General features: G+C 41.7%; 1 protein-coding gene across 1 annotated transcript in view; it reads left to right on the forward strand.

Moving 5' to 3' along the window:
* The window catches only part of LOC122813542 (synaptonemal complex protein 1-like), a gene marked incomplete in the record, with an annotated part of 863,486 nt that overhangs the window by 594,887 nt on the left and 247,838 nt on the right, over positions 1-20,761 (forward strand). Inside the window, 1 exon segment of the mRNA XM_044085917.1 lies at positions 6,210-6,295. Coding sequence (XP_043941852.1) covers positions 6,210-6,295 — 86 coding nt within the window.

Here is a 20,761-nt window from a genome sequence, read left to right on the forward strand (position 1 = left end):
AGGCCTAGTACAAGGAAAGTGTACGCAGATAAATGGAAGAGATTTTTATTTTGGAGTGCAGCTAAGGATTTGGATGTTTCTGAGCCTGATTTAAGTGTGGCTCTTCAATATCTTACTGAGTTATTGGACAAAGGTTTGTCCTTCTCTTCTATTAAGATTCATGCTGCAGCAATTTCAGCTCACTACGACTGTGACCCACCATTGTTTTCTCATCCTTTGTTCAAGCAATTTCTTAGAGGGCAAAGAATATAAGACCCCCACGTAGAGCTCCTACTCCTGCTTGGGATCTCAATTTTGTGTTGGAGAAACTCACTCTACAACCTTTTGAGCCTGCAGCTACTGCTGAGTTGAAATATTTGTCATGGAAGACTGCTTTTTGTTGGCCATTACCTCTGCAAGAAGGGTTTCTGAATTGCAGGCCCTTATGGCAGTTGAGCCTTTCTTAATTTTCCATAAGGATAGGGTATCTTTACGTACTAATCCTTCCTTTATGCCTAAAGTGGTTTCTAGTGTGGCTTTAAACCAAACTATTCATTTGCCTACTTTTTATGCAAATCCCCAAACTAAAGGGGAAAAGATTTTGCACACTTTAGATGTACACAGGCAGTTGCAATATTATTTGGACAGAACTAAAGGGTTCAGACAATCTCAGCAGTTATTAGTTTCTTTTGCTTTGTGTTCTCAGGGCAAGCCTGTGTCAAAACAAACTATTTCTAAGTGGATTGGATTTTGCATTGCTTTCTGTTATTCCCATCATGGCAAAGAGATTCCAGCTGGGATTAGGCCTCATTCCACTAGGGCTACTGCCACTTCAACAGCTTTTTGAGGGGTGGCTACTAAGGATATTTTGGAGGCAGCCACTTGGAGTTCAGTGCATACCTTCTCTAGGCATTACCACCTTCCTCTGTACTCTAAATCCAGGGCTGGTTTTGCCACTGCTGTGTTGCAGGGCATTTTGGCAGCCTCTGCTTCATTATAGTTTAGCCATCCTCCCTTACCTCTGCTTTGGGATTCTACCCAAGTGTTAGGACTGCAGCAATGTGAGATGAAGAACATAGTACAGTTTTGTACCTACCATAAATGTAGATGTTCGAAGATCCACATTGCTGCAGTCCAATTTACCCTCCCTCCTTCCCCTCTGTAGTTTGAGGTGGTTGTGTGGCCTGGGTTATCCCTCTGAGGTATAGTGTATATATTGTATATATTGTACATATTTTTGGTGTTAGGCTGGTTGGTTGTTTAGTTGTTGTCTATGGGTTTTGACCTTTCTTTTTAGGGTCTTCTGACATCTGGGGCAAGAAAAGACTGAGGATATGGCGTCGGTCATGCGCATTTGTACCCTGACGTTCTGATGTCAGTCAAATGCGCCTTGACCGACGTCAGCCTTATACTCTGATATTCGGGCCGATCGAGGGACAGCGGACTACCCAAGTGTTAGGACTGCAGCAATGTGGATCTTCGAACATCTACATTTATGGTAGGTACAAAACTGTACTTTTTTAAGTGCGAAGAAACAACAAAATTTTGAGGAGACTAAATGAAATATTGACAATACTACAGTCCACTAAAAGCGGTAAACGGTGGGTGAGATTTAAGCATAAGAACTCCTTTCACAGTTCGTAGTACATTTTAAGAAAATTGGGCAGACTGAGCTTAACTCATAGGTGGATGTAAACAGCAATATGTAAACAGTGCTGTACAGATTTGACTAACAGCAACGACAAGATTTCAAGTTTCAGTCGTGCTTACATGGTGAATAAGGCACTTCAAAAGCACAGAAGTTCCTATCGTTTCCATATTTTAGATTCCGTCCTGCATGTCAGCTAAACTCGCCATTAACGGTTATATGTGGACCCACTAATTATACTAAGCCCATTTAACCTTTGCTCATTACAGTTCCTCTGAGTGGAGGCCCTTTTCAGTTTGCCACTGCCTTTGATGACCCAGCGACTTTACCAGCCCCTCACAGAAGTTTTGAAGAGTGCTGTCTGCCAGTAGATAAAACAGTCACCCAATATGTGAACGTCTGCTTTGAGGGATACACGTCCGAAGTTTTCCTCTCAGCAGTACACAATCCACACTACTATACCTATATGAAATATATTGCTAGGCAAGTCTCTTGTAAACTGCACCCTTCATCTCTACAGTGTTTGTACTCCAACCATCGTTATCCATTCATTCATTATGACAAAAAGGCGACCCACATTAATGTACCACTTGCCCAACCAAATGGTTCCAAAATATAAACACAGAAGACAGGTTTGCTGACTTTAGTATTATTTGGAAATGTGAGAATTAAACCTGAAGCAATGACTGATAAAAAAAAAAACGTGTGATGAGACACACTTCTCCTGGTTGCAATAATACGCAAGTACCCATTCCTGTTATGGAGTGAAGATGATTCACGATTTTAACAGAAAAATAAAGACCTGAAACTTTTTACTGAGTGCTAGAATCATTTTATCAGAAAGTTTTGAGACTCATCCTAGTTTCATTTTTCATAAATTCCTTGCCTGCAGATTTGACACAACTTAGAATATTACTTTAGGTATGTTGGAGTTTTGACCAAGAGGATGCAGGGCTGCTCCAAGGTTAGAATATAATGGGGCCTTCTTGTGCTGAAACTGGTGGATGTTTCCGAACCATCAGTAATACTAGACTGGGAATTTTGTATGTTTGGTGTTATGCCTAACATGAGACCAGGCCTTATCTCAGTCTTAGATTCGTTTTGGTTTACGGGCCAGTGTAGTTGAGCTTTTCTGTGACAAAATGTGGAAAAACAGACTAATGTCTCAATCAGACTATCGAGACTGCCTTGTCCATAAGCACCTGGGTTAAATAGTGTTCTCATTTGAGAATGAAGACTCCTACAGCTGCCTCCTTCCACTTTAACAATGCCATTTAGATAGATATGGCTGTGCAACATGATACTTGCTCATGCATTTTTTGTACATGCAGTTGATCTGAAGTGGCAATAATTGTAAGTTTTTTTCTCCTATTGAAGACCATTTTCTTCACTATAGTTCTGTTATCATTTGATTTTTCTGTTTATCTTTGTTTTTAAAAAAAAGCAGTAGAATTTCTTAAAAATATAATAGTTTTTATATAAATGAGCTCCCCTGTTATCCAAATCAGGTAGTAATTCTCAATATCTCCAAAAGCTACCTCGTCTTCAGCTCCAACAATTCTGTATCTTGCTTTAGTTAATAAACTCCTTGCAGATCCATTAAAACCAATACTATGCTCACTGATACTCCTTAGAAATTCATAAACTCCACTCTTCTTTTATTAAATGACCAGTAGAATTCTTCTTTGTGATGCATACAATTACTTAGGAATGTAATTTGACTCACATCTCTCCTTTATGCATCATGTCAAATCCACTATCTCCAAAGTTCTTGCCTACCTAAAATGCACACATAAATTTGAAAACTTTCTTACTAAAGAAGATTTAATATTCAAGGGAGGGAAAAATTTTCATCCCCAAACTTGAATGCAGGTGACTAGCAATTGCCCAGAATTGCAACCAGGCAACAAGTTTTAACAAAAAAAAAAAATGCATGCTCTAATTTCATAAGCCTATCATATATTCACACCCAACAATACTGCCAACTTATTGTTGCAAACACCTTTGAAGTAACTAGAAGAGACACCTGTTGTTTTTGTCGCTATTTGTAGGTACTATTAATCTTGTCTACAATTATTTTGCTCCCATAGCTAAAATCTTTTATGCGTTACAAAACTCCATGCCTGCAGCCACCAATCTTATTGGACCACAGTTTGCAATTAGCACTGCAGTGCGATCCTTCTTTAATCTTGGGCCTACTGTTTGGAGCTTTAGGCTTCATACCCATAAATATACACAATGAAGTTTCCATTACCTTCATTCAAGAATCCTTCTTAGATTACCTAAAATCTTCTACTAAATGCAATTGCCTTTTACCTAAAATCTTCTACTAAATGCAACTGCCTTCTTCATAATTCACCGTAATCATCTGATGACGTATCTCTACTCCTTTATCTGCTTTAGCCCTTATTTGACCTACAGTTATCAGTTTTAGTGAGCTGTCATACAGTGAGCACTGTTAGCACTTACTCAGTTATTCATCCCTGTGATTAATTTTTTCTGATGGCTATACAAGTTTTCAAAATACTTGAAAAACATCAGTACATGTCTGCAAAAGTGTCATTATTTGTGGGTGGAAAATGTGTGTGTGTGTGTGTGTGTGTGTGTGTGTGTATGTATGTGTATATATATATATATATATATATATATATATATATATATATATATATATATATATATATATATATATATATATATATATATATATAAATAATGTGTGTGTATGGATTCACTTTATAATTTTGAAAAACTGAAATCCTGAATTTCAGTTTTTCAAAACCATAAAGTTGAACAGCCTAAATCCCGAAACTACACATTCACGAAACACAAAAATCACGAACAGGCACACACCATACACAACACATACATCATCCAATCCAAACCACAACAAACAAAGCACACACAAACAAATAAACCTACTTTACATATAAGCAGGGGGGCAAGCCCCCATGCACCCCCCATGTGGGGGGCTGTGCCCCCCTCCCCACCCCTACTTTTGTATACCAACTCAGAGATTGCACAAACGCACGCAGAAAGGAAACTCACACCCACACATTCTACAGCCCCCCCTAGCACAAACACAAACATCACACATATACAAATGCCAACACATCCAACACTTACACACCCATACTTTCACCTGCCAACTCTAACCCACACATGCAACTAACAAACACATTCACCTACACTCAAGCTCCCGCACAAAACCCTAATAAAACACTTACCTTAAATCACTCCTAAATCCATACACAACACGAAACACCATCCAGTCACAACACCACATACAATGCACTGTAAAGCAATAACTGCAAATTCGAGATATTCAGATTTGCGATTATGCACTTTTGCGATTTTCAACATTCAACTTTATAAGTTCGAAAAACTGAAATTCAGGATTTCAGTTTTTCGAAATTATAAAGTGAACCAGGGTGTGTGTGTGTAACTATATATATATATATATATATATATATATATATATATATATAAACACACACACACACACACACACACACACACACATATATATATATATCTATGGATCTACTTTTATATTGAGAAACTCACAGCACCGAACGTTACTGAAAATCCCAAAGGGCCTATTGCCCAAAACATAACGTAACCACACTGAACTAAATAAGACCCGCCTAGATGGGGGGCTGTGCCCCCCACACCCCCCTAACTATATATACCAGCTCTGGGATTGCACTACACTGGAGAAAAGGGCATATTTCCCCATGTTGGGCAAGTGTGTACTTGCTTGAGGAAAAATCGGCCGTGTGGGATTTTCAGTATTAGTTATTTTCGTCTCTGGGAAAATAATGTTTGGTGTTATGGGTTTTGTGATTTAAAAGTAGATCCATCCACATATATGTTAATCTGTGTTTGTATGTGTGTGTGTGTGTATGTATGTGTGTATATATATATATATATATATATATATATATACACGTGTGTGTGTGTATATATTATAAATGTATGCACGTGTGTGTGAGTGTATATCTACATATTTCTAGCTTTATGTTTTATTTTTAACTGACTTTCAGTTTGTGGCTAATATATCTGATCAGCCCACATACCTGGTTGATAAATACAATAGATGACAAGTTAATAAAATACCTGTTCGCTTTAGATAGTTGCAGTAGCATATACAATACAGTTTGACTAATATTCTTTCAGGTCTGCGGTTCTGAGAACTGATTAGAACCTTCCCTGAACTCTGTTCTGAATTTCTGCTAGGCATTTAGTGACTTTTCACCTAGTCTTTCTGGAAGGTAGATCTGTTGACAGTTGAGTTTCAGACTTAGAAGTGCCTTCTTAAAGGGACTGCTATATCCATAGATTGAGCTAATTATAAAGACATAAATGGATTCCTTTCTGTACTACATAATCTGCAAAATGCTACCAAATATTCTCTGTTTTTATACTTTAATCTGCAGTTTTCATCAAAAACTTATGACTTTTGAGCATTGGATCATAATTTCATTCTTTAATAGCATAATACTAATACCACATAGGGGGAAACATATACAGTCGGGCATTTTTAATATTCTAGTTTCTAATGTTCATTTCATACTTTTCCAAGGCATGAAGTTGAGGAGCTGAGGAGGCAGCTGAAAATTCATCTTGAAGACAAGCAGTACAGTAAACCTGTAAAAGGGGGAAAGCCTGGTGAGTAGATACTGTAGGCGCATCATAATACCCTCTAATCATGGTAAGCTTTTTCAAAAGGAAAATCCATATTGTACTCCTTGCACGTATACTCTGTGTGATTTAATAAGGTATTTGAAATCAATTTAACCTTTTAACTTGCTTATCTTTCCAGAGTATTTTTCAGTGACAGTGAATGAACAGCTCATCTTTTTCCTTCTGTTTTGTATTTCATCTTCTCTTTGAATTCTAGAGCCCCTCATTCTGCTGCATGTTATCTGTGATGCTTTGGTACAGTCTAGTTTGGAGTTTGAACTTTGAAGATATAGACATAGGTTCAAAGGTATGTAACTAGGCTAATGACCCTGGAGCCTTTACAAGCCTAGCCCATAGAAGTGCCCTGGCATTGTGCCACCCAACGTTAGTTCCCAGTGCCTCTATCAAGTAGAGCCACTGGAGTGATCCCCGGGGTGAACTTTCTATTTCCCATCCACTCATCAAGATTTTTCTTGAAGAAGGCCAGTGAGGTGCTCTGTTTGACATGTATGGGAAGTCTATTCCAGAGCATGGGCAGTCTCTGGGTTATGAACCTGTCCCTCCCACATGATGTTCTTCGTCTTCCATTGCTGCAGTCCTTACTATTGGGTATAGTCCGCATCCAGTCGGCCCGAATACCAGAGTATAAGGCTGACGTCGGTCAGGGCGCATTAGACTGACGTCAGTACGCCAGGGTACTAATGCGCATGACCGGCGTCATATCCTCAGTCTTTTTTGCCGCGTGATCCGATGCAGAAGCAGTTTTGCGAGTGCAGGTTGGCGTTCTGAAATATTTCCAAAACCGGAATTTCAGACCGAATCAGAGTTGGCTAAGTACCCCGTTGGGGAACATTTTGGTTTTTTCTTGCCTCAGTATTTAACCGGATGTCAGAAAAAGTGAATAACTGTATTTCTTGTGGGAAACAAATACCTCATAGGGATTACCATACATTATGTATACCTTGTTTAGGGCCTGAGCACGACGTTGTTGGTTGCCGCTCTTGTGCTAAGTTTAACAAACGCACTATTAAGAGGAGGTTAGACTGTGCCAGATTAGTGTTTGGGAAGCGTTGCAATTATAAAATGCCGCCGGATGCTCCGGCGCCGCTTCATCCAAGAAGCGCAAGGACAAAACAGCGAAGCCTAGGGTTGATGAACCGCAGTCCCAGACGCCGGTTCTTTAGATGGCTCAGTGGAGCCAGAGGTTTTGCCAGGAGTTTCTATAGAGTCTCAGGCAGAAACTTTACTGTTACAGGATGTACCCTCTCAGGAGGCAGGCCAGGCTGAGGGGGCTTCTCAGGTAACTATTCTTCCCTCTCTTCCCAAAGTAGTTAGAGCCTCTCCTTCTGTTGCCAAGACTTCTTTAGAGGTAGGCCAACTTCAGCTTCAGTAGGGCTTCTCCTAGCCTTCGGGTTCTGTACCTAAGAAACATATGCTTAAAATGGCAGAAGATTTGATTACTATGATTAGAGGTTCTATGGGCCCTCCTGATAAGAGGCCTAGAGTGGAACCAGAGTTTGACAGTTTTGAACAGGGTTCCGGGCTTCTGAATCTTCTGCGGAAGATTTGCAGGAGTATCCTCATTATTCTGATTCTGATGTGGATGATGCCACTCCTTGCTTCTCCTCCTGAGGATTTTTCATTTTCAGAGACTCTGCATTCCATGAGGGAGCACTTTAAATGGGAAGGCCAGGATTACTCTGATTCCAGGAAGAGGCTTAGGAATTCTTGTTTTACCCCAGCATAGGCCCTTAGCTATACCTCCTGTGTTGAATGTGGTGGAAGATGTTTTTGCAGAGGCTTCCCTGAACCCTGATTCTTTGCCTCCTGCTCCTGTTAAACCTGATAGGTACTATAGGGTGCCCGAAGCTCATAAGTATTTGTTTAGGAGTCCTAGGGCGGACCCAGAAACTGTTTCTCAGGGGCCTAAAGGTGTTAAAGCCTCTGTGATTAAAAATCCTGTTCCCACTGACAAAGAGGCAAGGGCGTTAGATAGGTGGGGTAAGAAAGTGTATACTTCTTCCACTCTAGCCATGAGAGCGTTGAATTGTCAGTTTCACATGCTGAAATATCAAAATTATCTCCTTTCACAATTGAAATCTAAGGTGGATGCTTTGGCGGAAGGTATTGATTGTAAAGACTTGCTGGATTTAGTTTATGTGTCTGAACAAGTGGGCAAGCATTCTTTGCAATGTGGTTTTGATGCTGTGCAGGCCTCCTCGAGGGTGGCTGCCACTAGTTCTGTTCTTCGCAGGCATGCCTGGTTGAGGGATCAAAATTTGGCTGAGCATGTTAAGACAAGGATTTTGGATGCTCCTTTACAGTCTGATGTGTTGTTTGGTTCACCTGTGGAAGCAGTTTTAAAGAAAATGGAGGACAAAGCTAAGTCTATGCAAACTGTTAAAGATTTTTGCAGGTACAGCCACCAAGTTTAGTAGAAATTGGCCTGCTAAGGGGTGGACATATCCTGCTTATGATTCCCAGTCTAGGGGTAGGTCTAGACGTGGTAGGGCAGGGCTCCAGGTTCTTTTAGGCCTAGAACAGGGAGTTCACCTGCTCAGACTTCTGGTGAGGGCAGGGGTCAGTCCTTTCGTAAACAGACCCAATGACCTGCCTTTTCTACTGCCAGTAGATTCTCGTCTGGCAGCTCCTTTGGAAGGACAACTTTCTCTTTCAAAAGGAAATTGGGATTTAATTACTCAAGACAGATGGGTGTTGGACATCATTCTACCAGTCCCTGTGTCAGAAAGGGGCCTAGGATTTTATTCTCGCATGTTCCTAGTACCAGAGAAGGGGAACACGTGGAGACTGCTTTTGGAGTTATCTCTCCTCAACACTTATCTGGACATTCCCAAGTTCAAGATGTTGACGTTACAACAGCTTTTACCCCTGCTGGGCAAAAATCACTGGATGGTAACTTTAGATCTCAAGGAAGCTTACCTTCATGTGCATATCAGGCTAAGTTACAGGAAGTATCTGCGGTTTCAAGCTGGAGATTCTCATTATCAGTTCTCTGCATTGCCCTTTGGCTTATCTACTGCGCCCAGAATATTCACAAAGGTTCTGGCTCCAGTGATAGCTTACTTCAGGCTACAAGGACTTCAAATCTATCCTTATTTAGACGACTGCCTGATTCTGGCTCAAGAAAAGGAGGACCTTCTACAGCATCTGGAATATCTTATAGCAGTGCTAAGATGCCTAGGGTATTCTGTGAACGAAATAAAGTCCAGTCTAGTACCCTCTCACGACATGTGCTTTCTGGGTGTGAGACTGAATACAGCAGCCCAGATGGTCTTTTAACCCCGGACAAACAAAAGAGTCTGTCACTTTACTTCCATCAACTCTCTCATCCGTCCGTGCTGACTGCAGAGACAGTCCTTCAAGCATTAGGGTTCATGGCATCTTGTATTCTGGTGCTTCCCAATGCCAAACTGCATATGAGGAAGTTACAATGGTATCTCAAAATGTATGGACACAGCACTGCCAGAATTTAGACACTGTCATTCAAATAATACCTTGCCTTCAAAGAGTATTTTTGTGGTGGGCTCAGGAATGTCACCTAAACAAGGGACTCTCTGTGACCCGGCCAGAGGCGAGTCATATTTTACCGACAGATGCCTCAGACATTGCTTGGGGAGCTCATCTAAATGTAAAGTGGATACAAGACAAGTGGCCTGCCAGACTACAGCATCTACATATCAACATAAAGGAGGTGTTAGCAGTCCAGTTCGCATTGCTGGCTTTCAAGGAGTTACTTCTTCCAGGGCAGGTGTTGATTCTAACAGACAACACAACTGTCATGTGGTACTTCAACAAACAAGGGGGAACACATTCTTATCCTCTATGCAGGCATGCAATGATTTTCTGGGAGACTGCGCTACGCTTGCACCTAACTCTTCAGGCAAGGTTTCTGCCAGGAGCACAGAACTCCTTAGCAGATGTGTTAAGCAGACAAATCATGGATCCCCACAAGTGGAAACTGGATCTTCATGTATTTCAGAAATTGACAGTGTCATGGGGAACTCCAGACATAGATCTGTTCGCTTCTCCACTACACCACCAGCTGCCACAGTTTTGCACAAAGGGGTTTCATCACACAGCTTGGAAAGTGGATGCTCTGTCTTTCAGTTGGACAAACCTTCATCTGTATACCTTTCCACCTCTGCCTCTTCTTCCAAAGGTACTGTTAAAAGTCAGACAGGACAGGCCAAGGATGATTTTGATAGCTCCAGATTGGCCTCGCAACACTGGTACCCTCTACTACGGAGTCTGGTAAAGAAGCCTCCATGGCCTTAACCTTTGATTCCACATCTGTTATCCCAGCAGGACGGTCATCTGCTCAATGTCAAGCTTCACTCTCTTCATCTGACAGCCTGGCATATTCTGTGTTGAAACACAGCAGGTCTCAACTTCCTCAACAAGTTTTAAATGTGATTATGGAAGCTAGAAGACCTAGTACAAGGAAAGTGTGCACGCAGCAAAATGGAAGAGATTTTTATTTTGGTGTAAAGCAAAGAATTTGGAGATTTCTGAGCCTAATTTGAGTATGGCTCTTCAATATCTTACTGAGTTACTGGACAAGGGTCTGTCCTTCTCTTCCATCAAGATTCATGCTGCAGCAATCTCAGCTCACTATGATTGTGACCCACCATTGTTTTCGCATCCTTTGTTCAAGCAGTTTCTTAGAGGGCTAAGAATATAAGACCCCCAATGAGAGCTCCTACTCCTGCTTGGGATCTCAATTTTGTGTTGAAAAACTTACTCTACAACCTTTTGAGCCTGCGGCTACTGCTGAATTGAAATATTTGTCATGGAAGACTGCTTTTTGTTGGCTATTACTTCTGCAAGAAGGGTGTCTGAGTTGCAGGCCCTTATGGCAGTCGAGCCCTTTTGATTTTCCATAAGGATAGGGTATCATTACGCACTAATCCTTCCTTTATGCCTAAGGTGGTTTCTAGTGTGGCTTTAAACCAAACTATTCATTTGCCTACCTTTTATGCAGACCCCAAAATAAAGGGGAAAAGATTTTGCATACTTTAGATGTACACAGGCAATTGCGTTATTACTTAAGCAGGACTAAGGATTTTAGGCAGTCTCAGCAGTTGTTTGTTTCTTTTGCTTTGAATTCAGGGCAAGCCTGTGTCAAAACAAACTATTTCTAGGTGGATTGGCTTTTGCATTGCATTTTGTTATTCCCATCATGGCAAGGAGGTTCCAGCTGGGATTAGGCCTCATTCCACTAGGGCTACTGCCACTTCAACAGCATTTCTACGGGGGTGGCAACTAAGGATATTTTGGAAGCAGCTACTTGGAGTTCAGTGCATACTTTCTCTAAGCATTATCACCTTCCTATCTACTCTAAGTCTAGGGCTGGTTTTGCCACAGCTGTTTTGCAAGGCATGTTGTCAGCTCCTGCTTCTTTATGATTTGCCAGCCTCCCTTACCTCTGCTTTGGGATTCTACCCAATAGTAAGGACTGCAGCAATGGAAGACGAAGAACATAGTACAGTTTTGTACCTACCATAAATGTAGATGTTCGAGGATTCCATTGCTGCAGTCCAATTTACCCTCCCTCCTTCCCCTCTGTGTTTAGGGGTGGTTGTGTAGGTGATTTACCTGCTTATATTTTGTATATATTCTTCATGTTTTGGTGCAGGTATTTTGGGCCTTGTCTTTTTAGGGTCTTCTGACATCTGGGGCAAGAAAAGACTGAGGATATGACGCCAGTCATGCGCATTAGTACCCTGACGTACTGACGTCAGTCTAATGCGCCCTGACCGACGTCAGCCTTATACTCTGGTATTCGGGCCGACTGGATGCGGACTATACCCAATAGTAAGGACTGCAGCAATGGAATCCTCGAACATCTACATTTATGGTAGGTACAAAACTGTACTTTCTTTTGATTGTGGTAATGAGGTTGAGGTCTCTGGAGCATGTGGTGCGGAGGGATTGGGATTTCTTTAAATGTAGCATTTCTAACAGAGCTGGGTCAGACATGGCTTTGTAAGTCAAGTAGAGATTGCCTCTTAGTTGATGATATGAGAGAGACCAGCTGGAACTTTTTGAGTCTGTCCATGTAGGACATGTGTTTAAGGCCTAGGATCCTCTTCTTGAGGTACTTTTCTGGCCTCTTCAGGTGTTGCAGGTGTCTAGTGAGGTACATGCCAAATGGGCCATTATACTCTGATTGGTCTAATGAGGGAAGAGTAGAGAGAAATGATGACCTCTTTATTCCTGGATGTAAAACCCTTGGCAATGAAATGTGCTACATAGAAGGACTTTCTGACCACAGTGGCAGTGTGGTGGTTGAAGGAGAGGTTGCTGTCAACCTGTGTCCCCAGATCTCTTATAACACCTTCAGTGTTCAGTGGGCTGCAGTCAGTGTGGTAATTAGTGGGAACGGATTTTTTCCCAAAGGGGATAACAGCACAATTTTTGGCATTAAGCTTAAGGCCATGGTTTCGACACCAGTCATTGGTCTCAGTGAGGCCTTTCTGCAGGATGTCTGCATCACTTGGGGAATTAATAATGGCTTCCAGTTTGCAGTCATCTGCGAACTTGCTCAGCCAGAGTCCCTCCTTGTTGGCCTGGACATCTGTGAAGTAGATGCCAAACAGGAGAGGGCCCAGGACTGATCCCTGTGGGACTCCACTCGTGACTGGTCAGCAGTCTGACTTGGAGTCTGCTGCTATCACACTGTGGGTTCTATCTGTGAGCCAATTTGCAACCCACCAAACGATATCGGGATTAATGCCTAGTTTGGTGAGTTTATCAATAATTCATGAGTGAGGAATGGTATCAAAGGCCTTGGCCAGATCAAGGTAATTGTATGAACTGCCTTACCTTCATCAGCAGGCATGATCTACCTTTCACAAAACCAAATTGCGTGGGCTCTAGAGTTTGGAGATTCCCTATATCCTTGTTAATTGGGTCTATGATGATGCGCTCCATAGCCTTACATATCGGACTAGTCAGGCTAATGGGGCGATAATTTCCTGGGTCTGTAGTCGCTCCTCTTTTATGGAGAGGGATGACTCTAGCAGTGCATCATTCAGTAGGGACAGAGCCTGAGGTGAGGCTGTGAGCGACCAAGGCACACAGATGTGGTGCCAGTTCACTTTGTAATTCATGTAGAACACAGCCAGGGATATTGTCAGGTCCCATGGAAGCTGTATCCTTGGCCTTGGACAATGCAGCTTTAACCTGTGCTGCAGTAATGTTGGGTGGCTGACATTCTTCCTGTATTGAGATTGGTCCTTTGGGGGGGGGTAAAGTTGGCACTGAATCTGTCAGCCAGTATGTTGGCAATATCTGGCTCAGTATAGGAGGTACCATTGTGCAGTAACTCAGACATGTAGATACAATGTATCTACTGCCTCCTGCATTTGGCCAAACTGCAGTGTAAAGTCTGTATTAAAGATTGCTAATGGTGTTCATTTTAGTATGCCCACATGAAGGTTAATGAGAAGAGGGAAAATGGTAGAAGATTTAGTAGAAGCTGAGCGTCAGTATGAAGTGAGGACCCTAGCAAGAAAGAAGAATCTTTGACCTAGTCCTCACTAGTGCAAATAGACGAACAGAGATGACATAGCAACTGAGTAGCCGTGAATGTGTCAAAGTGAAGTTCATGGATCCCTGGAGTATTGTGACCCAAATCAACAAGGACAGAGTTCTGGGTGTACTGGAGGATAGACTATTTTTTTAATCTGCAGAAGGAAATAATATTGGAAGTCAAAAGGACAGCAGGAGAGTGGATGAGATATGGAACACATTAAAGGACTAATGAAAGAACGTCTTGTAATTAGGGCAAGAAAAGTAGGAAGAGGAGACAACCGTTCCAGCCAAAGGCATGGGAGGTATGGACTGATGAATGAAGAGTAAGGTACACAAAAGTATGTGGGAGTGTGAGAAAAATATCTTCTACAATGAGATCAGAAAAGAGGCAAAAAAGGTCAGTCATCCTCAAATACACTTTGGAAAGGATGTGTTATTTCAAGATTAATAGGAATCCGAGAGAATGTTAAAAGAATTCTTCACCTGATTGCCTTAAAAAGAATAGGCCGAGGGATATTATAAGAAAGTAAGATAAGAATGAAATGGGATAAATAGACAAAAGTGATTTGAGATGAAGTAGAAGGTAAATTCAAGTTTTTTTTTTTTTTTTTTTTTTTTTTGTTTGTTTTTTAAAGAAATTGTGTGCAGGGTCTTTTGTTAACTCTGGATACAAAAAGAGTTTAGGCAGGCTGGCAGAATTGCATGATAATTCTCTTTCATGTAGTTTGATTTAGCTTTATGAATGGATCACTCCTGAAGAAGGATAGAAGCACTTACAGATGGTGTATTTCGATTTCGGCAAGGTTTGCCTTACTATACCCGACAGGTTTTTGAAGTTACAGCTTCAACAAACTAAACCAACCTGCAGCTTTTCAAATCTCGTAAAAGAGCTTTTTTCCCCAAGGGGCACACACACACATGTGGAGGTGTTTGCCTCCACATCCGATCCTGTCCCATCCCAGAATGTGTTAACTCCATGGTTACATAACCATGGAGAAAGAAAAAAAATCACACACACAAGGAATCACTGCTGGTGTGCAAAAAAAAAAAAAAAAATACTGGCATTGATATCCTGTGGAGAACAGTGATCAGGAAATTAAACTCATCATGTCTATATCTCTACCACCTTCTACTCGATAAAGAGTAGAGTGATGTAAGTTAGTCTTTAAAGTGAGATCCATAATGGTAACACGAACAGAAAACTGGCTGACTGGATGATGAAGGTATGATTTAAATGAGAATCAGTCTTTTGAAAAGTTAGTCACTTGAGTGGCATAAGACTCTGAAATAAGACAATGTTCTTCATAGTCTATGTTGCAGTGAGAATCTTAGGTCTTCCTGCCATGCAGAAGCCTGCGACTGGCCTGATTCCCAGAGTATTTGCATAATTCCCAGCCCTCAGTTGTCTGAGAGCCTATATCTGGATGCCAGTGTATAAAATGGTTGCCTAGGCAACATCTTCAGTTTTTTTTCTAGATCTGCAGTCCAGTGCACTACTCCATTTTTCAAATGCTCACAGTATGTCAGTCAGCTGTTTTTCCAGAGTTACCTCTTTCCTAAAAAGTTGGGGGAACTTTTCTTTTAATTATGTTTAAAAAGGTCAGTAACTGTATGAAGTGTTGGAAGCAAATTCTGCATAATTCTGCATTCATATTTTTTGTTTTGCTTGGGGCAAGTTATCAGGATTGTCTTGTGACCACACACCACATGCCTCTGCATCAGCCAGTTTCCCTACCCAAGAAACAGAAAGATAAGACACCAAAGGAAAAGGATGTCACAGATGATAGCCTTCTGCATCCATGGTCAGGTCTTCTATAGACAACCTGGGTGAGGTGCCTTTGCAGCTTGCTGGTCTGATGATCATTAGGCCCGAGCCCTCTGGCATGACCCCACAGGAAGCCATGCCACTATGATGAGTACCGCACTGTCAGTTAAATCTGAAGTCCCTTTGCAGACCTTTGCTTCTGACACTGATATTGGTAGCCGAGGGAGAGGGATGTATTCCCTTGGTAATCCTACATAAGGATAACTCCAGGGAACTGGATTGAAGTTGCAGCCACCTGCCCCATGTCCTGAAGCCTTGATTTCAAAACCTCAGACACTCAAACTGAAGAAACTGATTAGCTTGCCCCAGCCCATTCTGCCTCAGTCTTTAGCCTTTTCATATCAGGTTGGTCTACAGGACCTGGTTAATCTGACTTAGGAGCTCATGGATTTCATGAAGTCCAGGGGGCTCAACCAGCCATATGTGCCTGTTCTAGGAGCATCTCCTGGTAAATGAAAGAGAGCTGTATTTTCCCAGGAGACCTCAAAATCTGAAGATGAGGAAGAACTGTCTTGTGCTCTGTACTCTGGACTCCCTTCCTCCTGCATCTAGGAAGCCAAATCACTTTTTAGATTGTTTGACACCAGCAAGCACCTTTACAAGACCCCAACAGGCAGATCCTTCGATGGTATATACTGAATGTGTTAAGAGTGCAACCAGACATCCTTTTACCAAATGACAGAGAAGAGAGCAGGATGCTTGATTTATTAAAAAGATGTGCACGTCCATTACCCTGGCTGTGAGGGTTCTTAATTGTCAGTTTCACATGTTAAAGTGCAAGGAGTACAAAATGTTAACATGGACTTCATCTGAATTGCCATTTTTTATCGCTTTTGTCCAAACTATTAAATTGGAACTTCTGATGAAATCTATGTTAATTGTTTGGATGAAATCGCTGAACTGTTTAAAAAAAAAAAAAGTAGCGTATTTTTTAATGGGTTGCTCCTTGAGGTTACAGTTTTTTGTGTGCATTGTTTTAGCTATTAGGTTAGGTTTGAGCACTAGCTTGGTTTTGTTTTGAAAATACATGTAGTCTTTACAAGAAAATATCACTGCTAAGGTATGAGGGATCTCAGACAAAAGCCTGCAGAGGGACATATAGGAGACAGCTAGATGAGTACTCCAAGTATCTAAGCACTAACTAAATGTGGCATTGGATACATTGTGTAGGGCAGCTTCTACTGGTTTAGCCAAATGTAGACATGGCTGGCTGAGGACACAACCTCTCTCAGACCAAGTGTAGCAGGAAGTCCTTGATGCTCCACTGTATAAGGAGTTCCCCTTTGGTGTTCCTGCAGAGGAAGTTTTTTTTTTTTTTTTTTTAAATAAAGGGAAACAAATCAACACTTAAATAATGTTCTCCCCCACACCTAGATAGAACAGGAATTACTCCTCTAAGTCTTGCCCACTGCCTCAAAGGCAAGAAAAAGGTAGGTCTTTTTGAGGCGAGAGACCAAGACTTCTCAGAAACTGACAAGATGACCAACATACTAGATCTGGGGAATCCAAGGATCTAATTCCCCCCAGGAACAGCTGTGACTATTCACAGCATCTCTCCCTTCCCCCTAACAGGGAGACTTCCATCCTTCCTTCAACTATGGAATGTCACACGAGGGGCTAGTAGGTATTAAATATCACAAAAAGGGGCTATTTCATTCATTTTGGACAAAAAAAACTTTCTGGGGCTGCCAAAGCCCGCAAAAGACCAAGAGGTATGATTTCCCCCATCCTAACAGAACTACTGCAACAAGGATCTATTCAGACAGCTCTGGCAGCTGAAGAGAGTAAGTGGTTCTACTCAAGAATATTCCTAGTCCCAAAAAGGAAGGCACATAAAGGCCAGTTTTAGACTTGTCAAGGTTAAATGAGTTTCTTCACATAACACAGTTCAAAATGTTAACCCTACAAAATCTATTGCACATGATCTTCCAGCAAGCCCATATCATGACCCTAGACCTTATGGAGACCTACCTTCACATTCCCTTAACCAAGAAACAAAGGAAATAGTCTTGGTTACTGGCACGAAGAGTACACTACCAGTTCTCTGCTTCACCACTTGGCTTGACTACTGCTCCCAGAATTTTCACCAAATGTTTAGCACCATTTTTAGCCCATTGCATAATTTCAGTAGGAGTTCACATTTACTCTTACCTGGATGACTACCCGATTCAGAGGAAAACTACTCTGCTACTTCAGACAACCCTGTAAATCACCATGGATTGCTTCTAGAAGGTAGGGCTCACCCTTAGCCTTTGCAAGACTCAACTACAACTATAGAAAATAATTCTCTTTCTGGGGTGACTAATAATACTCTGTCAACAAAAGGCCTTTCTACCCAAAGACAAGGTTTCTTATTTGACAAGCTATCTGCAGAGCCTATTACAAAGGCAGACAATCACTGCAAGGGAATGACTAAGGGCCTTGGGATACATTGTGTCCTGCATCCTAATGATTCCTGTTGCAAAGCTGTACATGAGATAACACCAATGGTGCCTAAAATAAACACTTGGGAATAGCATTAACAAGCCTTAGAAACCCTGGTGCCTCTTCTCCCTGACAGGAAAAGGAATTAGTTTGGTGAAAAGACACCATTTTTACAAAACTGTCACCTCAGAAAGTTCAGACATAGCCTGGGGAGCACACTTATGACAGCTGAAGTTGCAGGGAATATGGACTGCAGAGCAAAGGAAACTGCACATAAACCAAAAAGAAATGCTGGAAGTGTTTCTAGCTATAAAATCCTACCAAAGCAGTCTGACCACAGGAACAGTACAGAGTTGAACAGAACAAGTAGGAACTCTTTCTTACCCCCTGTGCAGTCTAGTGATAACCATATTGCTTTGGGCACAAGAACTACAAATGACACTGATGGCATCGTACATAACACACCAGAACAGCACCATAGCAAATTGTCTGAGCAGGACCTTGTGCACCCCAGAGAATGGGTGATGGAGAGAGATTTTCATTGACCTAACCCACCAGTGAGGTTACCGGAGTATAGATCTCTGCCTCTCAGAGCAGACAACTACAAAGGTTCTGCTGCAGAACCCAACAAAAAGAGATGGAGAGCAGACTCCTCCTTCAAATGAATAGACCTATTCCTGTATGCCTTCCCTCCATTGCGCTTTACTCCCAGGTTACTGTTAAAATGAGGTCAGATAAACCAAGCATGATACTTTTGTAGCCCCCTTCAGTCCAAGGCAATGGGAGATACTATACACTTCTTCCAATGACAAGACCCCATTAGTTGGGTGAGTAGATCTGTCATTCACTCACACCTGAGCATGCTCAAGCTAACAGCCTGGAGAATTGGATTTTAACACCAAACAATGCAAATTACTGTACTGAAGTGTTATCTATCTTGAGAGAGAAATTCAATGACCAGAAAGTTATACTTATGAAAGCGGAGAAGGTTTTCTTTTTGGTGCCAGACAGAAGGTATGACACCACCTAATGCTGGCATGAATCTAGTGCTAGAACATCTTTGAGAATTATTTCACCAGAGCCTTTTTATTCAAGTATACAAGTACATGCATCTGCCATCTCGTTTTGCATTCCCTGCTCTCTGCCTATCTGTAATGTTCCCCAATTGAAACAGTATTTAAAAGGGGTAATACACGCGAGACCACCCAGGAGAAACCCAGCACCCTCTGGGGGCCTGAACTGTGTTTTGGAAAAACTTACCCTTCCACCTACTGAGCCAGCTGCCTCTGCTTCTCCCTGGGAAGACTACCCTGCTGATAATCATCTCGGCCAAGTAGATCTCAAAACTACAAATCCAGATGTACAAAGAACCCTTCACTGTATTCCACAGGGATAGTTACCCTGAGAACTAACCCTTCTTTCATGCTCAAGGTAGTGTCAGAGTTCTGTTTAAACTGAGCTGTACACCTACCAGTGTTTTGTTCTAATCCACAAAGCGAAGCTAAACAAATGCTGTATTCTCTGACTATCCACCAAACCAGATCAAGTACTGCCTTAACAGGGCACAGTCTCCAAATAGAGCAGAACAACTTTTAGTGGCTTTTGCAGAAGGGAAATAAGGCATGCCTGTCTGTAAACAGACCATTTCAAAACAGCTACAGGCAAACCACCACTTCCCTCCTAAAAGGTATCCCTAATCAGGAGGTCTTGGAAGCTGCCACATAGCCTTCTATCTACACCTTAACCAAACATTGTGATTTAGTCACTACATCCAGGTTTAGGGCAGGTTGTGCTGCTGCTATTCAGGGACCCTCTGACAGCCAACCTGTAGCTGTGGGAGTCCTCCCTAGAATCAGTACTGCAACAGTGACTGCAAAAAATGTAGTACAGTTGTTAAATTTATAATTGTAGATGCTTGAGTAGATCAGTGTTGCAGTACCAACTCTTATCCTCCTACCCCTCTGTTTGCTTGGCCTGCCATGGCTGGGGTTTGGAGTGGGTACCCTAATCCTGTTATTCCCACCCCCTTTAAATCCCTTCATCTAGTTCTTGTATACTATCTGTCTCAAAACATCTCTGTCTCAAATGGGGAAGATCCTGTTTTCCTCAGGCATCAGAATGAATACAATAGCCTAGAAAGACCTGAAGATTGTACTGGTAGACACCTGTCTTATACCCTGACATCTGAACATCAGTCCTTGGACGTCCCTTGTCTGGGGATTATGCAAAGACTCTGAGAATTGGACCGATTATGGACTTCTGCCTGGCAGGAAGACCCAAAAATCAGTACTGCAGCACTGATCTGCTCATACTTAACATAATTGTAGGTGTTCAACACAACTGCACTTTCCTGTTTAATGTACTTTAGACATTCCACTAGGGTTGGAAAAAGAATTCAGCATATGATCTGATGAAACTAAGGGTGGTGCTGTGGTTCAGATGGGAAAGTCAATTCTGTAGTTACATGTGGTATTGTTTATAGGGTGGTCAAGTGGGTAATAGAAAGGATTTAGTGCAAAAAGTATATTTATTTATTTATTTTATTTTATTTTACATTTGTTAACCGGGAAATTCCAACTGGACCAGGTCCATTTTCAGCGGAGGCCCGGGGAGAAAAGCTCCAGCATCAAGTTATACAAATACAG

This window comes from Protopterus annectens, chromosome 10.part0 (assembly GCF_019279795.1).
Source record: "Protopterus annectens isolate FY-2018-M chromosome 10.part0, PAN1.0, whole genome shotgun sequence".
NCBI classification, from domain to species: Eukaryota; Metazoa; Chordata; order Ceratodontiformes; family Protopteridae; genus Protopterus; species Protopterus annectens.